Source organism: Vidua macroura, chromosome 4 (assembly GCF_024509145.1).
Source record: "Vidua macroura isolate BioBank_ID:100142 chromosome 4, ASM2450914v1, whole genome shotgun sequence".
Lineage (NCBI taxonomy): Eukaryota > Metazoa > Chordata > Aves > Passeriformes > Viduidae > Vidua > Vidua macroura.
Genome location: NC_071574.1, coordinates 32,872,951 through 32,895,677, shown reverse-complemented (window position 1 = coordinate 32,895,677; position 22,727 = coordinate 32,872,951). Strand labels below are relative to the sequence as shown.

At 39.3% G+C, this 22,727-nt stretch overlaps 2 protein-coding genes across 2 annotated transcripts; one reads left to right on the top strand and one right to left on the bottom strand.

Moving 5' to 3' along the window:
• Window positions 1–136: 136 nt before the first annotated feature.
• Window positions 137–19,773, bottom strand: ETFDH (electron transfer flavoprotein dehydrogenase). The gene is made up of 13 exons (XM_053976228.1): window positions 19,666–19,773; window positions 17,628–17,774; window positions 17,002–17,231; window positions 16,057–16,138; window positions 15,667–15,785; window positions 15,272–15,349; window positions 12,581–12,727; window positions 10,679–10,819; window positions 8,560–8,703; window positions 3,514–3,682; window positions 1,615–1,797; window positions 1,042–1,263; window positions 137–739 (listed from the first exon to the last, which is right to left on the bottom strand). The coding sequence occupies exons 1-13, from the start codon at window positions 19,697–19,699 to the stop codon at window positions 576–578; spliced, it is 1,860 nt and encodes a 619-aa protein (XP_053832203.1). The 5' UTR covers window positions 19,700–19,773; the 3' UTR covers window positions 137–575.
• A 94-nt stretch (window positions 19,774–19,867) lies between these two features.
• Window positions 19,868–21,441, top strand: C4H4orf46 (chromosome 4 C4orf46 homolog). The gene is made up of 2 exons (XM_053976230.1): window positions 19,868–20,129; window positions 20,225–21,441. Exons 1-2 carry the CDS (start codon window positions 19,968–19,970, stop codon window positions 20,378–20,380), a joined length of 318 nt encoding a protein of 105 aa, XP_053832205.1. The 5' UTR covers window positions 19,868–19,967; the 3' UTR covers window positions 20,381–21,441.
• The last annotated feature ends 1,286 nt before the right edge of the window (window positions 21,442–22,727 follow it).

The following is a 22,727-nucleotide window of genomic DNA, read 5'->3' as shown; positions in this document are numbered from 1 at the left end:
ATGCTGATAGACATAGAATGAAGATGCAAATTTTTTTTTTTAGAACCACTTTACAATAGGTATTCCCTATTATCATCATCAGGAAAAAAAAAAAACAAACTGAAAATTTGATGTAAAACATAACACTTTAAAGCAGTGAGTTTTCTACACTGATTTATTTTCCTGACTGCCAGGTATGATTACATGTAAATCACTCCATCTAGAGCGAGAAAATACTTTTTTAAAGGTGGGTACTAAATTATTCCACCATACACACAATTCTGGATATGGCTTCTCTTATCACTGAACTTCAGCAGTAAATTCCAAGATCCAAAGCTCCTTTGTCAGTCCTGATAAGAACTTTTGCCTGCCATACAGCTCCTGTAAAGAAGTGCTATTTAAATAAGGCTAGGGTTTAACTAGAAGGCACCAACTTTTCATTTAATGCAACAGTCAAATGTAGAATTCAGAATGGCACATTAGTCTCAAACTCTTTGAACATTTAAGTCAGTGCTATACATTAATTACGCTGCAGCATAAAATACTCCAACATATTTGTTGGTGATCAAAAGTCACTGAATAGAGCTCCTGTTAGTTTACATTCCATTATAAGCTGGTCCTCCTCCACCTTCAGGTACCACCCAGTTAATGTTCTGACTTGGGTCTTTAATATCACATGTTTTGCAGTGGACACAGTTCTGAGCATTTATCTGCAGCCTTGATCCTTCTCCCGTTTCCAGAGGAACATACTCATAGACTCCTGCAAAGACAAGAAGGGAGCTATCACTTTGCTGAACAGCTTCCCCCTGCATGTATACTCTACTTACCAGCAAGTGTAATGAGGGAAGTATATTACTAACGTGACTTAATTACCTTCTAACATGTTTAACAGTTATTTCAACACAAAAGTACTGCTAACATGTTTTAAGACCTTCAACTGAACCCCCATCTGGGAGGAAAATTGGGATAGAATGCTTGAAATAAGTAGGAGGCCAGGTGGACCCTTCCTACTTAGTCTTTCATTTTGCAGAAACAGCTGACACACACATTTTTGTTACCTACCTGCTGGACAAAATCTTTGCTCCGGTCCATCGAACACAGCCAGATTCCTGCTCACAGGGACGCTGTCATCTTTGAGAGTTAAATGAGCGGGCTGGTCATGTTCATGGTTTGTACCACTTAAAGCCACAGATGACAGGAGATCAAAACTGATTTTTCCATCAGGCTTTGGGTATTCAATAGGTGTGCAGTCTTTGGCTGGCTTGAGCTGAGCAAAATCTGGTCCTAAACATATTTTTAATAAATTTCAGTACAGAATTATTGTAACTTGCAGTTACTCAAGAAAAATGTAACAAAGCTGTTTTAACTTCCCTTGACATTAGAATGAAGTACTTCATAAAAGGTAGCCTTTTTCATGAGACAAATATCTATACCAAGTTATACTAAGCAGTGTTTTAATGCCTTAATTTACATTGTGTGGTAGCTGATACGACAATCTGCTTCAATGCTTTATCATCCATTTCTTTTGTACACTTTAAGGCCTCACGACTGAACCAGATGTGCACTAGCTGAAACTATGACCAGAAAAGACTGACATATAAATTTAGAATCTTCTTCAGGAGATAATGAAATTACCTGGATGTTTTAATGTCCACGGTTCCATTCCTCTCAGTAGCCAATAAAATATGCCTGTATATATCATTCCTCCATACACACCAAGTACACTATGGCAGGATGGTCGGATGTTTCTCACCGCATACAGCTCTTTCCAGACCCAAGACTTTTTCAGGTTCTCTTCATATTCTTGCACATCAAGTCCTAAGGCAGTACATTACTTGTTAGGTACCTACAGTACATCAAGACTATCCTTGAAATAAAAAAATAAATGCTGAATAAAAGCAACTACTAGCAATGAAATCAACAAAATGAGAATTTCAGAACTGTAAGTTAGGAATATACTAGACAACATGTTTCAGCCTCTTGAATCAAGAGACCTATTTTGTTGGCAGACATGTACTGTTCCTTTGTAGCCTCTATTAAATAAGCCACAAGCAACATTAAATTGTCTCAAACCTCAGCAAAATATAATCAGACAGGTGGTTACATTGGCACCTCTGTGGGAAAGCAGCTACTCACTAACAGAATCTGAGTGCTGACCAGGACAGTCTATCCATGATCCAAAGCCAGGTTTGCAATTCTAATGTCAAGTTCAAAAGCTTTTCCCGAAGAAGTTTTGCAACCAAAGTCCCATTTCAGTAACTATGGCTATGGCCCAATGGATAATGCCAGTGCTAGATAATTTCTCCCTTTGTAATCAGCACATTCATGAAATATATTTTACTGCAAACTTTTGATTGAAACTCTTTGATTGTATTCTTCATAAATACTACATTTCACACTTGACACATCTACCACAGTGTAGTTAAAGTCAAGTAATTATCTTTAAAATTAATGTTTCTTCAAATTAAAATTATTTGAGAGCTTCCTTTTCACCATTCTCCATTACTACTGTAAAGGAATAAATGTTCTAAATAATCAGTTCTAAGCCCTGTCTACATAAGAAAAGCATGCTTCAATCCGTATTTCCCATAAAGCCCATTATCTCTGCAAAGAGAAGAAAGTGGGCTGTAGTAGTCCAGTCTTGACAAGACTGGAAAACAGCATATAAAACCTGTCCAAAATCAAACAGGAGTGGCACACTACCCAACAGTGTTTATAGCTTCAGATGTATTCTAAGCATTTTTAGCAGGTCTAGTTGAAGTCTTAATTGTTCAGCACACCTTCTGTGTATGGTGCATTTCAGCTGAATGAGGCCTGAATCCACTAGTACAGAGAGAAGATTTCTAAAATAATCATCATCTGGCACCTGGCTGTAGTGTCTTATCTCCAGAGTGACTGAAATTCTAATTCTCTCCCTCTCTCCCTACAGACTTTATTAACAGATTTAAGGGGACAACTAAGGCTTAAACAAATCACTACAAGGTGTTCAGGACCAGGTGATTACTACAATGTGCTTGTATTATGTATAAAATAAAATACATGTAGTCTCAAACTGAGACAACTAAAAGATTAAAAGACAGAAAAAAGGACTGAACAAAAACAGGATCCTAACAGTAAGAGCAAGTTTGAAAAATCTCATGCTGTTTTGCTTCATTTAATCTATTCCTTTTTTCTTGTTTCGACAGGCTTTCAGTAACACTTTCTGAATCATAAAGCACTACTTTTTGTTGTGTTTGTAGGAACAAAACTATTCTTGTTTACTTATATGGAAGCATAAGCTTACTTTTCAGATGGTCAATAGAGCTTCTTGCAGTAGGATCAATATTTATGAATAACAGCAAATATTAATTTCTTTCATAAATCATTTGACATTATCAGTAGTAAATAAACAATAAAATATATTTTAAACACACCCATTTCATGATTTATTAACATTTCCAACTAATTCATTCAGCCAGATTAATTACTGCTGTTAGTTGGTGGTGGTTCTAATTGAACACAAGGTAATTACAACTCAAAGTTGAGTGATCTTACCTATTGTCTTTGATTGGAGATTTTCATTGATTAATTGATTAAAAATGGCTTCTGAAGCCAACATGCCACTTTTCATTGCAGTATGTGTTCCTTTGATCTTGGGAACATTCAGGAGTCCAGGACTGCAACCAATTAATAATCCACCTGGGAAGGTGAGTTTGGGTATTGACTGAAGGAAAAACAGAAAGAAAGGTTTTGTTCTTGTTTGTTTTTGTTTGTTGAAGTGAAAATAACATTCTAGAAATTAAACTGGCATAAGGCTTGAGTGTCCTTTCCAGACTTGGCATGTGCACTCTCTAAACATACACCACTTACTCCACTTATGGCATTTGAGCATAGTATGCATATAGGAACACAGACACTGTACTTGTGCTGAGTATGAAAGTGACATTTTCCTTATATCCTCTCTACAGCTGCCTTATCCGCAGCAAAACTCCAGTAGTGTCACCCACTGACATGGTTTTCCTCCTTCAAGCTCAAGTGAATTTTTTAAAATAAAAAACCCAAACTCCCATTTGTTTCCCTGATTTCCACAAAGTAAGTTGTACTCATCTCACCTGACAGTGCTTTTTTCCACAAATCTTTTTCTGTGAAACTGTACAATGTTATCATGCCTGGCCCTCTCATCCTTATTTTAGAAGTTGCTTACAGTGAACAAATACATTTTGGTGCAAAATCACCATCTTACTCCCATTCTGTAAGCATAATGTCATAGAGTATGGTTAACTCACAAACTTAACACAGCCAAGATTATTTGCAAATATCAGGTCAATAGTATTAATATACTATGTTGTACACCTATATTAACTAAGGAATACATCAGCTACCAAGTTGATTAAGATTTTAGACTGGAAACAGCTTCAAAATGCAGACTGATTGCAGAACTTTAAGCAGAAAGCTCTGATCAAAGCCTAAGTCACAAATTGCTGAAGGTAAGTTTTGAACATACCCTTCCTCTAAAAGTCTTTAGTACTGAGCAGCATGTCTTATTCTAGCATTCTGCTTTTATTAAAACTGTCTGAAAGAATTAATTTTGCAGTAACCTAAATACTAAACAAGTAGTTGAATTTCATGAAAAATGTCTAAAAAATTTATCCCTTGGAATTTTAGGCAACCCGAACCAAAAGTTTTGTTTCTTCTGCTTGTTCAATTGTTACCTCTTTACTAGTCATGCAGGACTGCTTACTCTTGTATAGTCATATAACAATCACTAAAAACGTTAAATTACACAGCATTTCCTCTGTGTTTTGTGCAATTTATTTAATCAGAGACATAGTGATTTGGTTCATAGGAAAGGTAATTCAGGCTGAAAACACAACGACAACTTACTTTTCTGGGAAAAGAAGTTTTAAGTTCAGCTACATAACACTATTCCAAAGGGATTAAGTATGTGGGATGTTCTCTCTTTTCTCAGGAAATAGCCATTCTATGCTATCTATTAGGATTCAATGGTGCAGCACTGACATAAGCATAGGAAGACTTCTTGACTGACTCTGAATTGCATACAAAGATGGTGATCAAGTACTTTTCTTCTGCAAACACTGTGTCACGTAATAGGCACATAGTGGCCCACCATACTGCTAAAGAATAAATGAGATTAAAGATGAGTCATGTAACACAAAAGGTAGCACATACTGCAGCTTTGGTAGTAATTCTCATTATTAGTACTCTGGCACTTTGTGCCTGCCTTCACAGTCAGTGGAAGAAACACATCATGCCCTTGGGATACAGACACAAAACATGACTGCTTTAGAGAAGGGGAGACACCTGGGTCCCTGCAGAGTCCTTCCTGCTGGCAGACAGGAAACCTCATGTTCTTCCTCCCCTTAGCTCCAGATCAGGGCTTAAAATCTGTTAAGTGAGTCTAATATTTGACACTTAAATGGATTGTCAGTATAAAGGTTTTTCCTCCTGATATGCATAGTGTACACTGCTCAATAACTGCAACCCCTTTTTCTCCACAAAACTCTTAAACCTTTCGAAAGTTTTTGATAAAACAGAGACAAAATAGAGGGTGCATGGGAATTTAGGTGCTTTGTTTTGCAATTTTAATAAATATAATAAATAGTAGCTACAGAGATTAAGTTACTAAACTCTGATCCTTCCTTCCACATACATTAAAAAACATGTGCACTCTCTCCCCCTTCACTCTGTGCTAAAGATTGAAGATCATGGTCATTAGGTTATCTATAACAAAAAAGCTGAAGTTAAGTTAATAAGTCTATACACTTATTTCATGCAATTCTGTTACCAAAATCAAAAACTGGAGTTACGGAATGACTTACATAAGAAAATATTCCTGGACTACAGTGATACAAATGAGTCAGACTGCTACAGTTATTAATCAAAGCAACACATGCAAAAGAAGAGCTAATCTTAAACCTCTTCCTAAGTGAATCATCAATAAAGCTTTTTTTTTACTGAAGCTATGTATTAAAAAAAGTCTTTTAGAAGAGTGACTTCATGATCACCTAAACAAATCTATCTACAGGAAATAAAAAAAAAAACAACAAAGCAAAATATCCTTTTCTATTAGGAACAATGGAAAGTAAGGGACATATTGGTTTAAGTCCACCAAAGATGTCCAAGATGAGACAGAGATGTGCAAGATCTGTAGTTCTACTGTGTAACTTAGCACAATGTCTGTAAGTGACTTAAAAAATACTGTATTCTTTCAGCTATAGGCTTTGAGTATAAGGAGGGTGCAACAAAAATCACACTCTGGCTAGTTCACCGAAGCCTGAAATTCAATTACTATGTGTGATAGAGAAACCAGTGCACAGGGTGGAAAAAGAAGCCACTCTTGCATAAAAGTCTAGATTAAAACATCATGGTACTTTTCATGGTATCTGTGCTAATAATGGAGTGGCAATGGTTTTTGAAATAAGCCAGTAATATAGCTGTGTTACAATGTGATATGACGTATTTCCACTGCAGAGTGGACAAAATCAACGCTCAGATTGATTAAATGTGCAGCATGGGTGTAATCAAGAAGTTGCTTCCTGAACCCACATGACTCACTGCCAGGAATGCACGCTGGGGTCAAAGCCTAACTCCACATGACTGTGACAGGAGTGAAGCTGTGATGAAACTCCGCTTGTATTGCAAAACTGTGTGAAGCCACATTTATACTAAGAGGTTCAAAAAGGAAAGGCAAAGTAGTCAGAGGGCAAAGTGGCATGGCCCCACATACAGGCTGCAGATCATGAACACTCAGGCTAGTTTTAAGGTCCAAACTGAATGGAGTATCTGGAAGATGGATCTGGAGTACAGAACATACTGCCACACCTTGTGTTTCAAGAAGAGAAGCTAACAGGTGGAATGTACTTTAAAACTGTTAAATGTAAACTCCAGACCATTTTTTGCAAGCTTTTCCAGCCCTTTCAACTAACCTTAGTCAGAAAGGTCAGTATTTAAAGGGAAATTTATTCATCAGAAAGTCTTCATTAATACATATTCAAAATTTTACTTTTTGCACTACTTAAGTTAATAAAATGAACGAAGTATTCCACCTCCCAAGAAAGCAGAAATTCAAAGTTGTGCATGAAAGAAACTCAAGGTATTCATATACTTGATTGGTAAAGATTTACCTGCAAAACTGTATTACAATTTCAGCACCATCAGTGACTTAAGGCTCAAGCACTGAAAAGGAGTTCTTTTTTCTGGGATAAGTAAGTAATTTGGAAGACCCCACAGGAACAAATCAGTGGTACTACTTTGTCTTCGCCAAGATTTCAGGCAAATAAAAGATTGCCTGTGGCATCTTTGGTGCTGAACGTACTTGACTGTAATATAAATTCCACTTCATTGGCTGCTCATGGCTTAGACAAACACTCTGTTTGGTAAAAAACTCTCCGGATGTCTGGGCTCAGAGAGCGTTGCTGAATGGAGTTACATCCACTTGGCAGCCAGTCACTAGTGGGGTTCCCCAGGGCTCAGTACTGGGGCCAGACCTGGTTAATATCTTTATCAATGACCTGGACAAGGAGATTGAGATCACCCTCAGTCAGTCTGCAGGCAGCACAAAGATGGTGGGAATGTTGATCTGCTGCAGAGGGATCTGGACAGGATGGATCTATGGAGCAAGGATGATTATACTGACATCCAGTAAGGCAAAGTGCTGTGTCCTTGGGTTACAACAGCTCCATGCAGTGCCTTAGGATTGAGGCAGAGTGACTGGAAAACTTCCCAACAAAAAGGACACGGGGAGTCTGCCAGCTTAACATGAGCCAGCATATGCCCAGGCGGCCAAGAAAGCCAGTGGCATCCTAGCTTGGATCACAAATAGTGTGGCCAGCAGGATCAGGGCAGTGATTATTCCCCTGTAGTCAGCACTGGTGGTGCTCTATCTTGAATCCTTTGTCCAGTTTTGGGCTCCTCACAAGACACTGAAATGCTGGAGTGTGTCTAGAGAAGGGCAATGGAGTTTACAAAGGGCCTGGAGCTCAGGTCTTATGAGGAACAGCTGAGGGAGCTGGGGGTGTTTAACCTGGAGAAAAGGAGGCTCACGGGGGACTTTATTGCTCTCTACAACCACCTGAACAGAGGGTGCACTGAGGTGAGGGTCGGTCTCTTCTCCCAGGTAACAAGTGACAGGAGGAGATGAAAGGGGCTCAAGTTGTACCAGAGGAGGTTTAGATTGTATATTAGGAAAAATATCTTCATGGGAAGGGTTGTCAAGCTGCTCAGCAAAGTGGTTGAGTCGCCCTGCCTGGATAAGACATATAGATGTGGCACTTAGAGACATGGTTTAGTGGTGGACTTGGCAGTGGTGGACTAGCTATTGGATTAAATTATGTAAATGGTCTTTTCCAATCTAAATGTTTCAGTGATTCTGTATTTCATTTAGATAGTAAAGTGAGCATGTCAGAAGATTTTCAGTATGACAGAGCCTAAGACTAGCAAATCTCAGCAGCCAGTACTCAGCAAGACAAGAAACTTTTTCTGTCCAGCAAAATATTTGGTATAGCATGCAACCCAAATCTATAGCACTAAATACATGGCTATAGAGAACTCAAAGATAAAAACTTTGTGAAAAAAAGTTACCTGGATACCACCTTCATTTAATGCTCTGGCACCATAGGCAATCCTTGTTCCACCCTCCAAAGTAGGCTGTACACTAGGATGGTGCTTCCACCTCTGAAATTCCCTAAATGGATTCAAATACGGATTTTGATAATCTAAACCAACCTTAAAAAAAGGAAAAAGTGTACATTAATAAAAATAAGGTATGAAATTTCAACAAAAATTTGAAATTAAAGCAATTGCATATTACCACATCAAGTCTTTAAATCTATTTTATATTAAAGCAACCTCAGGATCTTTCTACTTAAACTACTGCCAAAAATATATTCTATTAATGGTACAGCAAAAGCAAATCCAAAAATTTGCTGCTACAAGTCTGCTCTTGTCCCCATCTGAAATATGGAAAATATTTAATTGCATTGTAAGCACCTTTCAGCTGCCTTTAGTATAAAAAGGATTAAATTAAGCATGATTTAATGGGTGGGATAAGCAGCAAAACTTGTTTCAAATTTGTATTTCATACCTCTGCCCAAAAAAAGCTGAAAAAAGAGGTAAACAATTGTTTTTGATTGTTATGTCCTTGTGCTTTCATACTTTAAACAGTTCTTCAAATTGTTTAGTAGTCAATTATAATATCCAATTAGGTGAGCCACTGTAATAAAGCACAGGGGAGCAACGATGAAAGCAGAAAATGGGGTAAAACAGATTGCCAATGGGCTGGATGCCCAGGATTCCTATACATTTGAGAATTTGACCAAATATATACTCTGCATTTTCCATCTTCAAGATACTCTTAAAAAGAATTCTCTTGCTGAATTTTTCTCTTTTGAGAAAGGGATTATTTCTGGTTCCTGTGAGCTTTATTGGAGATAAGTAGCAAAATACATCATGAGTCAGCAGCAGTCAAGACTTTGGTATCTGTGGCAGCTCACTGCTTTTAGAGGAGTGCTTGCATCTGCATTGCTGACAAGACAAAATTAATGAACAAGTTCCAAAATAAGGGTAAAATAACCCTACTACAAGAATCATTTCAGACCGAAATAGGTATAAAGTTCAAAGACAAAAAAGTGATTGTGTGTTCACATAGAAGTTGATTTTTTCCTCTCTGGTGAGAATATGATCATTACTGATTACCTACCATTCTTTGTGAGAATCAGAGCTTTCCCTTCTAAAATCAAACAGAATTTGAGTATCTATGTATGTACTTATTAATTCTAATACTGGAAATCTCTACAGGACAAGTATGTGTATCTGAGAAAGCTAATGAGTTTTTTTTTTAATGCTTCTTACAAAACATACAAAAATAGAATTTTTCCACACACTCTGTAATCCTTTTCCACACACTCTGTAATCCTTCTGAAATCTACAAGACAGAAGTGTCAGCTCAGTCCCATGCTGCTGAAAGTCCAATTTGTATGCTTGACTCTTACACCATCTGTGTAGAAGCACGTGCACAGGTAAATAGTGAATTTTAAATTTTGAACTGTAGGTGATAGAGAATATTTCCAATCCTTGCTCCTCACATCACCTGGCTGCCAGAATGACACCAGACTATCTCTAGAGCTCTCGCTGCTTCTGATAAAGTAGAAATAAGCAGGAAGAAGCTGCCTGCCCAATTCAGAAAGGCAGTTGCTAAAGAGGGCAATGCCAACAGTGGTGGAGAATACCAAAACCAAAGTGAAGAGCTCAGAAATTAAAGGGATATTGCTAGTAACATTGCAGTGCTTCCACTTTAGATACTTCTCTCAAAAAGTGGTGTTACACACAAGGTTGACATATGAATTAGGAAATGGAACTGTACAAAGTGCATGTGATTTTGATTTCCTAAGTTACAAGAATTTTTTGAGCACACTTTTGATTAGTCATTTGGTTTTGCCATTACCAAAATTTGCTTGGTTTGCAAAGAAGTTATGAATAACGTTTCTAGTCGGTCTCAATAAAAGACACTGGATTAAAGACAGATTAATATGACAAGTTAGCCTTCCCTAGCATGGGCATAAGCACACTTAAGATTGAGAAACTACTAAATTTGCTCTGTTCCTATTCTTGTATTTACATTTTCTTATTAAAACAGAGAAAAGAAACGGCATAAAATGAAGCTCAAACAACATAAAAGAATGAAAAAACTAACTTCACTTACCACAAATCCAAGAGCAACTAAAGGTTCACGCTCATTTAAGTGATAAAGAAAGGATCCTCCATATGTATGTCTGTCTAATGGCCAGCCTACAGTATGTTCCACTCTTCCTGGTTTCCATTTCTTTTTATCAATAGTCCATAACTGAAATAAGGATGACCAAAAAATTACTTCAGATTGCAAAGTAATGGCCTTTCAATAATATATTAAAAGACAAACACACAATTACATATAGGGAAAACTTAATTTACTCTTATGAGCAATGCAAAAATTCATACAGCAAAATACCAACTGCTCAGTATAGTTTTTTGGATTACCATTTAACGTTTTCCCAATACCTCCCTTTAAATGCTGTGTAACAGAAAATGTGACTGAGACTCCAGTACTACACCCAAAATTGTCATTCAACCACAAGATTCCTACTATTAGTGACTTTGACAGATACTTCTGCCACAGAATTCAATGCTTATGTTGACTTTTTTCTTTGAAAGTATTATTTTTTTCATATGATTCTATGAATTATCTTGTGAGTTTTTCAAGGTCAGGACAAAGCAATATGCTGAGTTGATCTAAAGACCTTCTGTCAAACAAATTGTCCCATCTCTGCTGTCTCCTATACATTTCCAGTGCTCCACTGACCCATGGTGAACTCAGAGAAGCATTTTCATGTTTTCAGGAGTGAGTCCATTTTCTGCTCATTTCACAAAACATCACTGCACCATGGAGGTACATGCCAGGCACAGTCTAATGACAGGAGGGCAGTTGAGCACCATAGATCAGCTCAAGCATGGAGGACACATCTACAATAACATTCCAATTTAGGTTAAAGAGCACATTTTTGAGCACATTCTGATTCCTCCCACTTACTGTGTTTTGACTCACATCATACACCAGCCATGACCTGGATTCCTTCAATGTAAAACTAAAAGACAGAGTCCTAAAAGTCCATCTAAAGCATTCCAGTCATGAAAGGGCACTCAGTCCATGGGACTAGATCACAGCTAGTCCAAAGTAAAAATAAACCTGAGGCGTGCATAGTATGGATAACAGCTCATCAGCACCAGCTACTTCAGATGCACTCCTTCTGGACTGCACCATTTGCTAAAGCACACAGTCTCATCTGGAAGCAAGGGAACGCTACAGTAAAACCCTTCTTTAATGACAATTTCAGTATTAGACACTGTAACTAAGATTATGTCATATTTACAGAGTGGTTATTCTCTACAGAGTGTAAACTAATAATTTAACAAATATTTTGTAGCTGTAAGCACATACTAAAGTAATAAAGAATATGTTATATTCAAAACTCTGAACATATTCTAAAATAATACAGCTCTTTTTCATAAGTGATATTTCCCGAGTATAGAATATTTTAAAAAGGAAACCTCATTCCTATCCCAATTTTATATGCCCAATGAAAAGAGGTTTTTTTTTTTTAAGAAAGGCTCATTCAGAAGGTGCTTCAGAGACCACAACTCATCATCTGAAACAGCTCTCCTCTCTCCCTTTCACTAACATACAGAAAGCCCATAGAAAGTATTTTCTTCCTTCCTCATGCACTAAAGCCCCCCAAAAATTAGGCAGCACAAATTCCTCTTTTATTTAGAAAATATACAGAAAACAGATATCACAAATGACTGCAATTTGAAAATGTTAACAGAGCAGATTCACAGGTACCTCTAGTTACAACAGGTTAAAGAGAAGCAGCAGCTGAAGTGGAACAGTTACAACATTCAGGAAGCATCTGCTCTTATCAGCTTCAGAACAGCAAAGATTCTGAAGTCTCAAAGTGTAACTCAAATTCTTTAATTCTTATGTCTTACAAAAATTAGTTAGAAAGCAAATAGAATCTACCTTAAAGTCTTATGGTATTTTCTTTAATTGTTAAAATTATGCAAGTGGTACCTCTTTCAATCCAATGCCATAGCTCTGGGGTTGACAATTCTCCCTTAGATTGTATTTTTTGTACAGCTGTTTGGCTAGATGTCCATGACAACCTTCAGCAAAGACTGTGACTTTAGCATGGAGTTCCAAGCCTCTTTCAAAGGTAGCCTGCAAAAGTACAGCATTTAATCAGCAGTTAGATCTGTGCCACACCAAACTCACAGCAAGAAAATGGAGAGTAATAAAGTGATTTTACACTACTTGGTAACACAGCTCAGAACCAACAGACCATTGCAAATTATGGCTCTAGTTTAGTTGTCTTTTCCACCTAACCATGATGCACCCCTGGCAAGTCTTGGAAGGGGATTCCAGCAGAGCAGCCCCACAGTGAATTGGTATTCGTAACTGAAAAAGAGAATCTTTCCAGATCAGAGGATACTTATATAAAATCTGCTCATTCACAAGGTGTAAAGGAACTCTGACAGACAAAGAAACTTTACCTGTAACATCACACTTTAATTTTTGCTCATGAAGTCACATTACAATAAAACACCGTGCGTGCCCCATAGAGTAGACAGAACTACACACATGACATAGACTAGACAGAACTACCATATCTGAAAAACCTGAATCACCCCTGCTCCCAAAAGGACCCACTACTTCATAATAATAAATTATACTCCAATCTTGCATGTTAAAACATACAATAAAATTAAAATAAATAAAATACAACTATAAAAAATTCTCATTAAAAATTCCAACGAGGATTGAGAACCAGGTAAGGGGAATTGGCATAGTGCTGTAAGAGTACATCACCTGCATCTGTGAGCCCACTGGACAAGAATATAGATTATGTTTACAATTTTTTTATAATGAAAAAAGCTTGACTTCAGTCAGAAAGCTTGATGTTGAAAAAGACAAGGAAAATAGTTTTGGATTAACCTCTCCAGCAGTACTCAATTAAACCATCCCAAGGTAAGCCAGCATAGGTTCAAAATAAGCTTACTGCTTTGGTTTTTAGTTGTTTCTCAGGTGCAATCTGCTTGTAACTTACAAATGAAAATGTTCCCTCTAGTTGAGAATGACATTTAAACAGAAGTAATGGGATTTAGTGAATTTTTTTGTACTCTTTGAATTTCTGATTGTCAATGTGAATATGAATTAATTTTACAAAATACTAAACAAGAGTTACTTCTCGAATATATAGTGTCCACTTTGAAGTAGCTTTATATAAAACAAATTAACTACAACTCCCCATTGTAAATATTAGAAATTCACTAATTTGAAATATTTCAGTAATGTGAAAGAGCTGTATTTCATATTTAACAATCTTCTCCAGTATCCACACAAGAATCAATGTGCAACTTGCTACAATGTTTTTTTACCACTGTCATTTTTATTTGGTTGGTGCTGACTGCAAGGTGAAAATCTATTCATTAACCACAGTCTATTTGATTAGGCTCTGTATAAACACATTGAAGATACTCTTGCCTTGGAGGTTATACAAACTACACCTATTTACCTGAGCCTTTATGCACTGGAGGTAGTACCAACTGACAAAACTGACAGCTAAAAAACTTGAATTGAATGACAGTGCAATAAAAAAGCTGCAGTACAGGCACACTCATTATGCACATGAAAGAAGAGACACATTCACCCAGAACAAATGGGGAAAAAAAAGAATCTGTGTTTTGAGGATGTTAAGAAATACACCTAAAATTGTTCCTTCCCATCTTAAAACAAACCCAAACTCCCAATGAAGCTGCACACGTTACTTGTGCCACCTTCTGGACAAAGCATGCACTGGAAAACGAGAGTGTCTGTCCCCTACAGCAGATACATAATATTACACTGGAAAATTATATTACTTCTTCACTGGCTATATTCTCTCAAAACAAGAGTCTTTTCTTCTCACACCCTGCCTTAAATGGGGAAAAATAGCCTATACTTCATGTGAAAGTGAAAACCTCTTTGAAACTCTAGGAAACTAGAACAAAACTTTATTTAAAAAGGAAGTAAATGTTATGAAAAGACTTGTACTCCTAATTTATGTAGTCAAATAATTCCGTGTGAAAGTTGCTCCAAGTAATTCTGAGATGCCACGTTTTCCCAACATATTTTACAGGGAAACAGCACACTTAGGGCAGGTTCTGGATTCCACTGAAAAAACAAAAATCCAAGTTTGACACATGGGGCAGGTAGTCACCTTCTGGATAAAGAAACATGACCAACCAGCATAAAGGTATAAAGACTCAGTGTGTATCTTGCCCCAACAAGGTAGACAGACTGTCAGCAAGTGCAACTGTGGCTGTAAGTATCAAGGAAACCGAACCATCCAGAAGCACACTCTCTTACATGTTGCTAGTTAACAGACAGACTAAAGCTTCCTATTTCACCTTTGGACCTTTTTTCCAGGACTTCCTGGAGTTCTTTCCCTTGTTTCCAGATTTCACATAAGCCAAAACACCCTTACATAATCTCCTTCAAGACAACTTTCACGACAAGGTTTTTTCTACGAATCTCAGAAGAATTTTACAATGTTCTGAGACGAGAACTTTCACAGGCAATCAATCCAATCAAATAGAGAGGGAAGACAGGTACTGAATTTTACAACTTTTCTTATGCTGCAGCAAGACTACTGATGGCAGTAGAAGCAGATGTATCACCATTTCCATAATTAGACCCCTAGTTATGGGGAAGATAGATACTTACTTTAGGTGCTCCATCCTTCTGAATGCCTACATCATTAGTTGCTATCCCTTTCACGCTGCCATCTTCATGAAAAAGTACCTTTGGAAATATTTAAACAAATAAACACAAAACATTGTAATGAAACTGTACTTTGAATCTATTAATTAAAAGTTCTAAAGCAGAACTTCTCAGCACTATGACTTAAATGGTCAAACATGAAGATTATGTATTTATTCATGCACTGTATGATCCACTTGCACTTTGCTGGATCTGAGCCAGGGAATGTAGACAGAGAAACACAGTTTTCACAATACTTATCAGTTAAAAGGAATGTTGCACATGTACAAATGATCATGACTGCACTGGAGGGGGTTCCAAAGCCACTTTTCATAAACACACACTGATGCCATTAGTACCTCAGCTGCTGCATAGCCTGGATATATCTCAACACCCAAAGCTTCTGCTTGTTCACCTAGCCAACTCACAAGGTGGCCCAGACGTACTATGTAATTTCCATGATTAACCATCGGAAGTCCTAGGCAAAAAAAGACACACACACACATAACACATCAGACACTAAGCAAAAGAACCGAAGCTGCATACAGTAGATGTCACATCTACAGCTACTACCTTCAAGTTAATCTCATGTGTTATCAGAGCCATCACCTACACAGAGTGTATCACTGTAACCTATTATATTCTACATACACTTGCTGCACTACACTGGATCAAACTTCTTTTGATTCATGGAGAAGTTAAAAAAGACACAGAGGAAGCTGACTCTCTTCTCCCTCACTAAACTTTACCTGGAAGAATTGGCACTGGAATTCTAGATGTCTCTGTTAAAATTCCAAACTTGTCTTCAGTTACAGGAGTATTAAGTGGAGCCTACAAAAAATAAAATAGAAGTAGTAGAGAGTTATGTTTTCTTAGCCAATACAACAAAAACAACAAAATCAAACAATCAAACTGGCAGTCAAGTACAGGTTTAGTATAGCACTTCTATAGGAAGGTATCACAAGAGAGAAAATAAAGTACTTTATGAGGCAGTCATCAGGAAAGAATCAACACAACTACTGAGGTAAAAAAAAATACGGCTTTGCAAATAACATCTATTGTACACAGACCTGTGCTACATAAATATCCCAGACCTTTTTAAAGAAGAAAGCTTAACTTGCAGATTTATCACCATAAGGCAAACCAAAGAGCTTATGGCTGACTTCTTGCAGCTCTCAGGTGATAGCAGGCAGCAGCCTGCAAGTCAGATGGCTGTTCTGGGACCTCCCTCCTAAAATCAACTTAGGCCTTTGTTGCACCACAGTGTCTGCACAGAAGTCAGTCTACTCTGTGCCATCTCCAGGAAGAGCATATCTGAGCATAATCCAGCATATCTGTCATTGGTAAGGACCAAACATCCTGCTTGTACACAAGAGCTGGATTTTGCACAAAGGCAGCAAGTGCAGGGCCCCCCAGGTTGCACCATTCAAATTGTGTATATGCAGTAGGACTACTACAGAAAAGAGCAAAGGCCACAGCATATCTGTGTAGACAGAAAACTTTTAGAACTGTTGAACTACAGGAAACATACTAAAAAGAAGGTACCCATTTTTGTTTTGTTCCATTCCATCGATGTATTTTAAAACGGTACTAATTACTAATGATACCAGGTACTAACTCATACCAGCATCAGTCAGATATGAAGTTCATTACAATCTAGTAATGAACTTTGGTGTTTCCAGGCTCATACATACCCCTCGCTCTTTCCAGTCTGGAAAGAGTTCTTCTAAGGACCTTGGCTCGAGACAAGCACCAGACAATGTATGTGCACCAATCTGAGAAGCCTTTTCCACCAGACAAACACGCAGTTCTTTGCTGTGCTCAGCAGCCAGCTGTTTGAGTCGAATGGCTGCAGAAAGGCCTGCAGGGCCTGCTCCAACAATGACAACATCAGCTTCTTCTGCAAATCTTTCCATGTTTACCCCTTCAATATAAAGAAATGATAATAACATAAGCCAATCTCCAAATTCTTCCAACCTCTCTCTCACTAAACTTAAACCATCATGGTAAGAACAACTGAAAAAACCAAGCAGATACATACTGAATAGAACTAAATCTTGTGATAATCACTAAACCAAAAGCTGCTTGTATATTTTCTTTATTAAAACAAGTTTCTTTATGAAAACAATAATATTTTATAGCCCTAAAGACACTCCTTGTGAGATAGTAAGCAAAAATGTCATTTGAAATATTAGTACTGTATTTAAGCACAGAGAATTTCCATAGAGAAAAAAACAGCAAAACCACACATTTTAGTGTCTTTAAGACTCAGCAATGACAATAATAATAAAGTAGCATTTAAAGAATGCAATGTTTTTACCTTCCCATCGTTTGTCTTTGTCCCGAGGATGAATTGTGTAATGTGTAGTTATGCGAGGCACAGAGGCAGTAGAGGCACATCGTGAGACACGCAGAGATAGAAGGCAATCTTTCTTTATCAACTTTAGAGCATGAAACCACTGACGTGCTGCAAAAACCAGAAACAACTTTGTCAAACCAGCAGTTTTCCAAATGTTTCAAAATTTCAGAGACACAAGTAGCACAACAAATATGACAGCTTCCTCCTCCCAAAGGGCTACCAGGTGATGCAAAGATGAGGAACCATAAACACAGATTTTAAAATTTTCAAGTAAGGAGGATGCTGTGTAATATTTTATCAGGGGGAAAAAAAAAGCTTCCTCTTTAACCATTCTTTACTCAGTACGCAGGCCAGCCATGCACAGCTGACATAGGATAATATGTGTATACACAGGTGCCAAACACATTTTAAGATCTGATTTAATTTTGAACTTCAAAAGGTTTATTTCAGACTGCATTAAAAGTGACCAAACAACAGCAGAAACAGGACATGCAAGTTTAACTCTGACATCTTAACACATGTTGCTTCTAAAGTACATGCCATGGTCTGCAGTAAAAGCACAGACTTGAACCCAAGTGTGCTTAGCCAAAGCCAGGAACAGTAGATACAGGTAATCATTACCTTTGCTGCAGATACAATAATTGTTGTGAGAACAAATTAGAATTTCTGTGTAAGGAAATGGACGAAAAATAAAGTTTCAAATTATCAAACCAGGACTCTTTTCATAGGGCTATTACATGTCATTATTTCCCTCTTTTAGAAACAAATAATAATGCATGTGATTTGTAATAAAAAACCCTAGTAAGAAAACTAGTTATAGTTAAAAGGTCTGTGAACTAATGCACCTTGACTAATAAATTTCCTTCCTTAAAAAATTCTCTATTTTCAGGGAAAGAAGAATAATACCATATTTAAAGTGGAGTATTTCTGCAAAACTACATAAGTAAAATCACCAGTGTGCTATGACTGAAATGTTTAGTTGAGAATGGCAATTGGCAAGGCCAGCACAAGCACCTTGTGTCATAACCCTGTCTGGTGACAGTTAGGACAGAGGTCTCTATATGCAAGGCAGCAAGTATTATCCATGTTGGCTCCTTAACAAGAATTCTGTACCTAACCAATATAACATAAAAGCTATTATGATATCACTGCATGATTCTTAGTTATCCTTTACCTGCAACCAAGCAGGATCTGAGAATAAGTATTCTATAAGGTTGATAACAACTACACTCATATATATATATATATATATATATGTTATGAAACTTTAACTTAACTTTCAGGATTTTTTTATTTGACCATAACTGATGGTTCTAAGAATCACACAGCATATATATAAAAAAATCAATTAATTTGCACATATGCGAAAAAAGTGAAACTCTGCTCCGAACACCTCTGATAATAACAGAGGTGGGTGCAAACGCTGGACGGGCAGATTCTTCCCCAGCGAGAGCACAGTGCCTGGGCCACGACGCTATTGAGAGCTCAGGGACTCGGAAAGCGATGGGAAATGCCTGCACGAGCCAGGCAGTCCCCAAGGAGAAACTCTGCGGCAGCTCTTCAGTAACAGCTGTCGGGATGCTGTCTCCACAACTACTTCCCAAGTAAGGACACTCGTTCCACTGCTTTAGTTCAACCTTTAAAGCAGTTGACAACTAGCGTCGCTCAAAAATCCCGCCCATCTTTTTAGGCACCCCGCTGCAGGTGAATAACCCATGTCAGTATCACAGAGCCGGGCCGCGGGCAGCGCTCACGCACAGCGCTGTCCTGCCGCCTTCGGGCGCACAGAGGCCCCGGGCAAGGGAGCCATGGGGTCCTGTCCAGCCGGCCCCGCGCCCGCCCGGACACCGGCGCGACCCAGCCGCGACCTTTGCTCTGCCTCGGCGCTGCGCCAGCCGCCGGCCCCACCCGCCGCACCGAGCGGCTGTCCCAGCCCAGCCCTACCCAGCCCGGGACGAGGCCCCGGGCCCAGGCCTTCCAGCCGGCCCCGGCGCGTTACCTCGGCCGGCGGACGGGCAGCGGTGGAGCAGCATCGCAGCGACCCCCGGGCACCCTTCGCTTCCCGCAACCGCCCCGCGCACACCCCGCCGGCCTCGGCCCTGCCGCGTCTGCGCGCCCGGCCACGGCTCCGCCCCGTCCCGGCGGCAGGACTACAGCTCCCAGAGCCGCCCTCGGGGGCGGTGACCGCGGCCGCACCAGCCCATCCGCGGCCCGGGCGGCGCTCGGCGGGAGCGGGCCTGGGCGTGCCGTGGGCGGTGCTCGGGCGGGAGACACGCCCGGCGCGGGAGAACCGAGCGGGACATGGCCGAGGCGGGGCCGCTGCCGCCCGCGGCGGTGCCCGAGGGATCGCCCGGCGCCCAGCCCCGGAGGGTCCGCGGCGGGAGCGAGGGGTCGGGGTCGCCGGAGCTGCCCGGCGGCGACACGCGGGAGCTGCTGGAGGAGGTGGAGATGCAGATCGGCGACGTGAGTGCGGCGCGCTGCCCTCGGGCGGGCTCCGGGGCCCCCTCGGGGACGCTGCCGGACGCCGGCGACCCCCAACCTCTCTGCCGTCCCTCCAGGCCGCCTTCTCGCTGGCGAAGATCCTGGAGGCGACGTCGGCCGTGTCGGCCCAAGTGGAGGAGCTGGCTACCAAGTGCTCGGAGAATGCCCGGTTCCTCAGGACGTGGCGGGACCTGCTGAGGGAGGGCTACGAGTCCCTGAAGCCAAGCGGCTGACGCTGGCCCTGCCCGCCGCGCCGCCCGCTCGTCCCGCACTGCGGCGGGGCTCTTTTCGACCGCCGCCTTTAGGGACCTCACATGGAATTTTTTTTTCCCCCAGAATTCTTTCACAAATATTTGAGGGCTCTCGTATGGATGTTTTATGTTAGTCTACCGAATAAAAAAACTTCGTTTAGGGAATCAATTTTGACTTCTAGATTCTTCGTTGAAGCTCAAGCGATCTCATACTCTTCTTTCTTTTCTCTTTCGTGCTAGCGTGGTAGATAGAAAGTTAGTATGTGTGCTACGTTCAGAACTCGTTACTGGTGGGGAAGTGGTGTCCTGTGATAAAAGAATTGTCAGCCCTCCTTTTTAAGAGGTGTCACCAGCAGAAACCCTGCCAACTCCAGAGAAACTTCAACTAACTTCAGTTTTTTGTTACACACACTTTTTCTTTGAGTATGGGATAACGCGGCAAGTTGTGGCTTATTTATGAGCTGTAGAAAAATCCTATATCCCAAACCTTACTATTTTTAGCAGTATTGCAATGTATGTCTATAAAGCTGCAGATTCTTTTTTGCAAGATGTTTTATTACTGCAAACAATTTTACCCTACCTTTTGTTGTAATAAAGTGCCTTATGATGGATGATCTATCTCTTCAGGGTAGAAGTTTAGCAGCATTGTTTACTGATATGATGGATTATTTTGAACTTTAAGTAAAAGCTTCTGTTAGTTAGAATAGAATCTGTGACATGTATTCTCCCATCACTGGGGAAGCACTTCAGAGCTTTTTCAGTATTTGGTCCTGTTTTTTATCTTTGCCTTAAGCAGTGACTAGTTTGATAGTCTAGAGCTTACTGTTAATAGAACTTTTTGGTCTGAAAGATGTTTGAGCTATAATAAATAGCTGTTCTGACACTCCTGTACCTTTACCAGGCACTGAAAAAAAGTAATGCTGAGATGCAATGGCAGGCTGCAGGAGACTGTAACTCTGCCATGACTTGTTTTTACTTACAGGACTTTGAGAAAGACCCACTGTAGCTTGCTTATCAAAACAATAAAGAAATTGCAAAAATTATGAAGTATTGACTATTATTGTGTTACTGATAGAAACAAAGGTGACGGTGAATATAACCATAATCACGTGGAGTGAAACCCAAGTAATGGCAAGGTCAGGGATTGTTGCACATCTTACCAAAGGCAGTTGCAGTCCTTGAGAGGGCTTGGCCCCTGAGTAAGGAAGTTCTATTGAATTGAGTTCTAATTGTCCTAGCTAAAGACAATCCACATGGCAGGATTTTGTTTATGTGTCTTTAACCCCTACAACCCGAAATGTTACTAAACATCTTGGAAAAAGTAATTTTGTTCAGCAGATAATATTTTATTTCAGTAGAACATACAATAGTGGAAACAAGATGCTTGACAATCTTTAGTTTCAAATCCAAAGATAATCCAAAGTTCTGTAAACAATTGAAGTGTGAGCCACACTTTTTCAAAATTCTACTTCTTATACTGCTAAGAAGTTAAGTGCAAACATTGTAAGTATCTTTTAACTTAATTTTAAATAGTTTCAAATCAACGCAAAAAAAAAAAAGAGCTTTTTTTTACCTTTTTGGGCTTCTAGGCCATCAGACTGAATACGGTACTGAAAGAAGAAGGGAAGCTGTAATAATTCATAATAGAAAACATTCTCTTCAGTAAGAATGTGTGAAGGAACTACCTCTAGGGGATTATTTCAGATGGGATATTTTTTATTTTACTCTTGTAATTCTGGGAAGTAAAATAATGCTTAAAAAAGTGCCGAATGGCTGTGGTCTTTAAATTACTTTAACTATAATGCATCCAATCATGTACAAAGTGATTATAATGTAGATGTCATGACACCTGTTAAGACTGATAATTTTCTATTTGACCATCTCTCTTGTACATAGAGAGACATTTTAAGACTGGAATTTGTTGAAGTCTGCAAGCTGTGGTGAGCTACTTTTGGTAGCCTGTTAAGAAAAGCGAGGAAAAGAGAAGCAGCAAGGTGCTGGGATACTCAGTCTTTCCAGAGTAAGAAAGATTAAAGTCCCACCAGTTAAAGCTGGGGACACTCACTTGGGAAATAAAACCAAACAAACAAACCAAACCTCTCCTTTTTATTTTTTTCTTCACCACAGTTCTGGTTCTGCCTGAATTAGAATCTTAAAGATCATCTAGTCCCAGCCTCTTCCTGCCATGGACAGGGACACCTCCTAGTAGACCAGGATGATCAAGGCCTTGTCCAACCTGGTGACTGTATCAGAACTATCATTGCAATTTCACTATTGCCTTTACATGAGTGAAATAGTCTCTAAATTTATAAAAGTAATATAATTTTCA

Bases quoted from the DNA above. Each gene is read 5' to 3' on its own strand.
- ETFDH (XM_053976228.1), bottom strand. From the start codon at position 19,699: ATGCTGCTCCACCGCTGCCCGTCCGCCGGCCGAG. The intron at 17,232-17,627 runs GTAAAAACATTG...TTTATATTGAAG, and splicing joins CAAAGACAAACGATGGGAAG to GGGTAAACATGGAAAGATTT. The intron at 1,264-1,614 runs GTAATTTCATTA...AAATATGTTTAG, and splicing joins GTGGACATTAAAACATCCAG to GACCAGATTTTGCTCAGCTC.
- C4H4orf46 (XM_053976230.1), top strand. From the start codon at position 19,968: ATGGCCGAGGCGGGGCCGCTGCCGCCCGCGGCGGTGCCCGAGGGATCG. The intron at 20,130-20,224 runs GTGAGTGCGGCG...CCGTCCCTCCAG, and splicing joins TGGAGATGCAGATCGGCGAC to GCCGCCTTCTCGCTGGCGAA.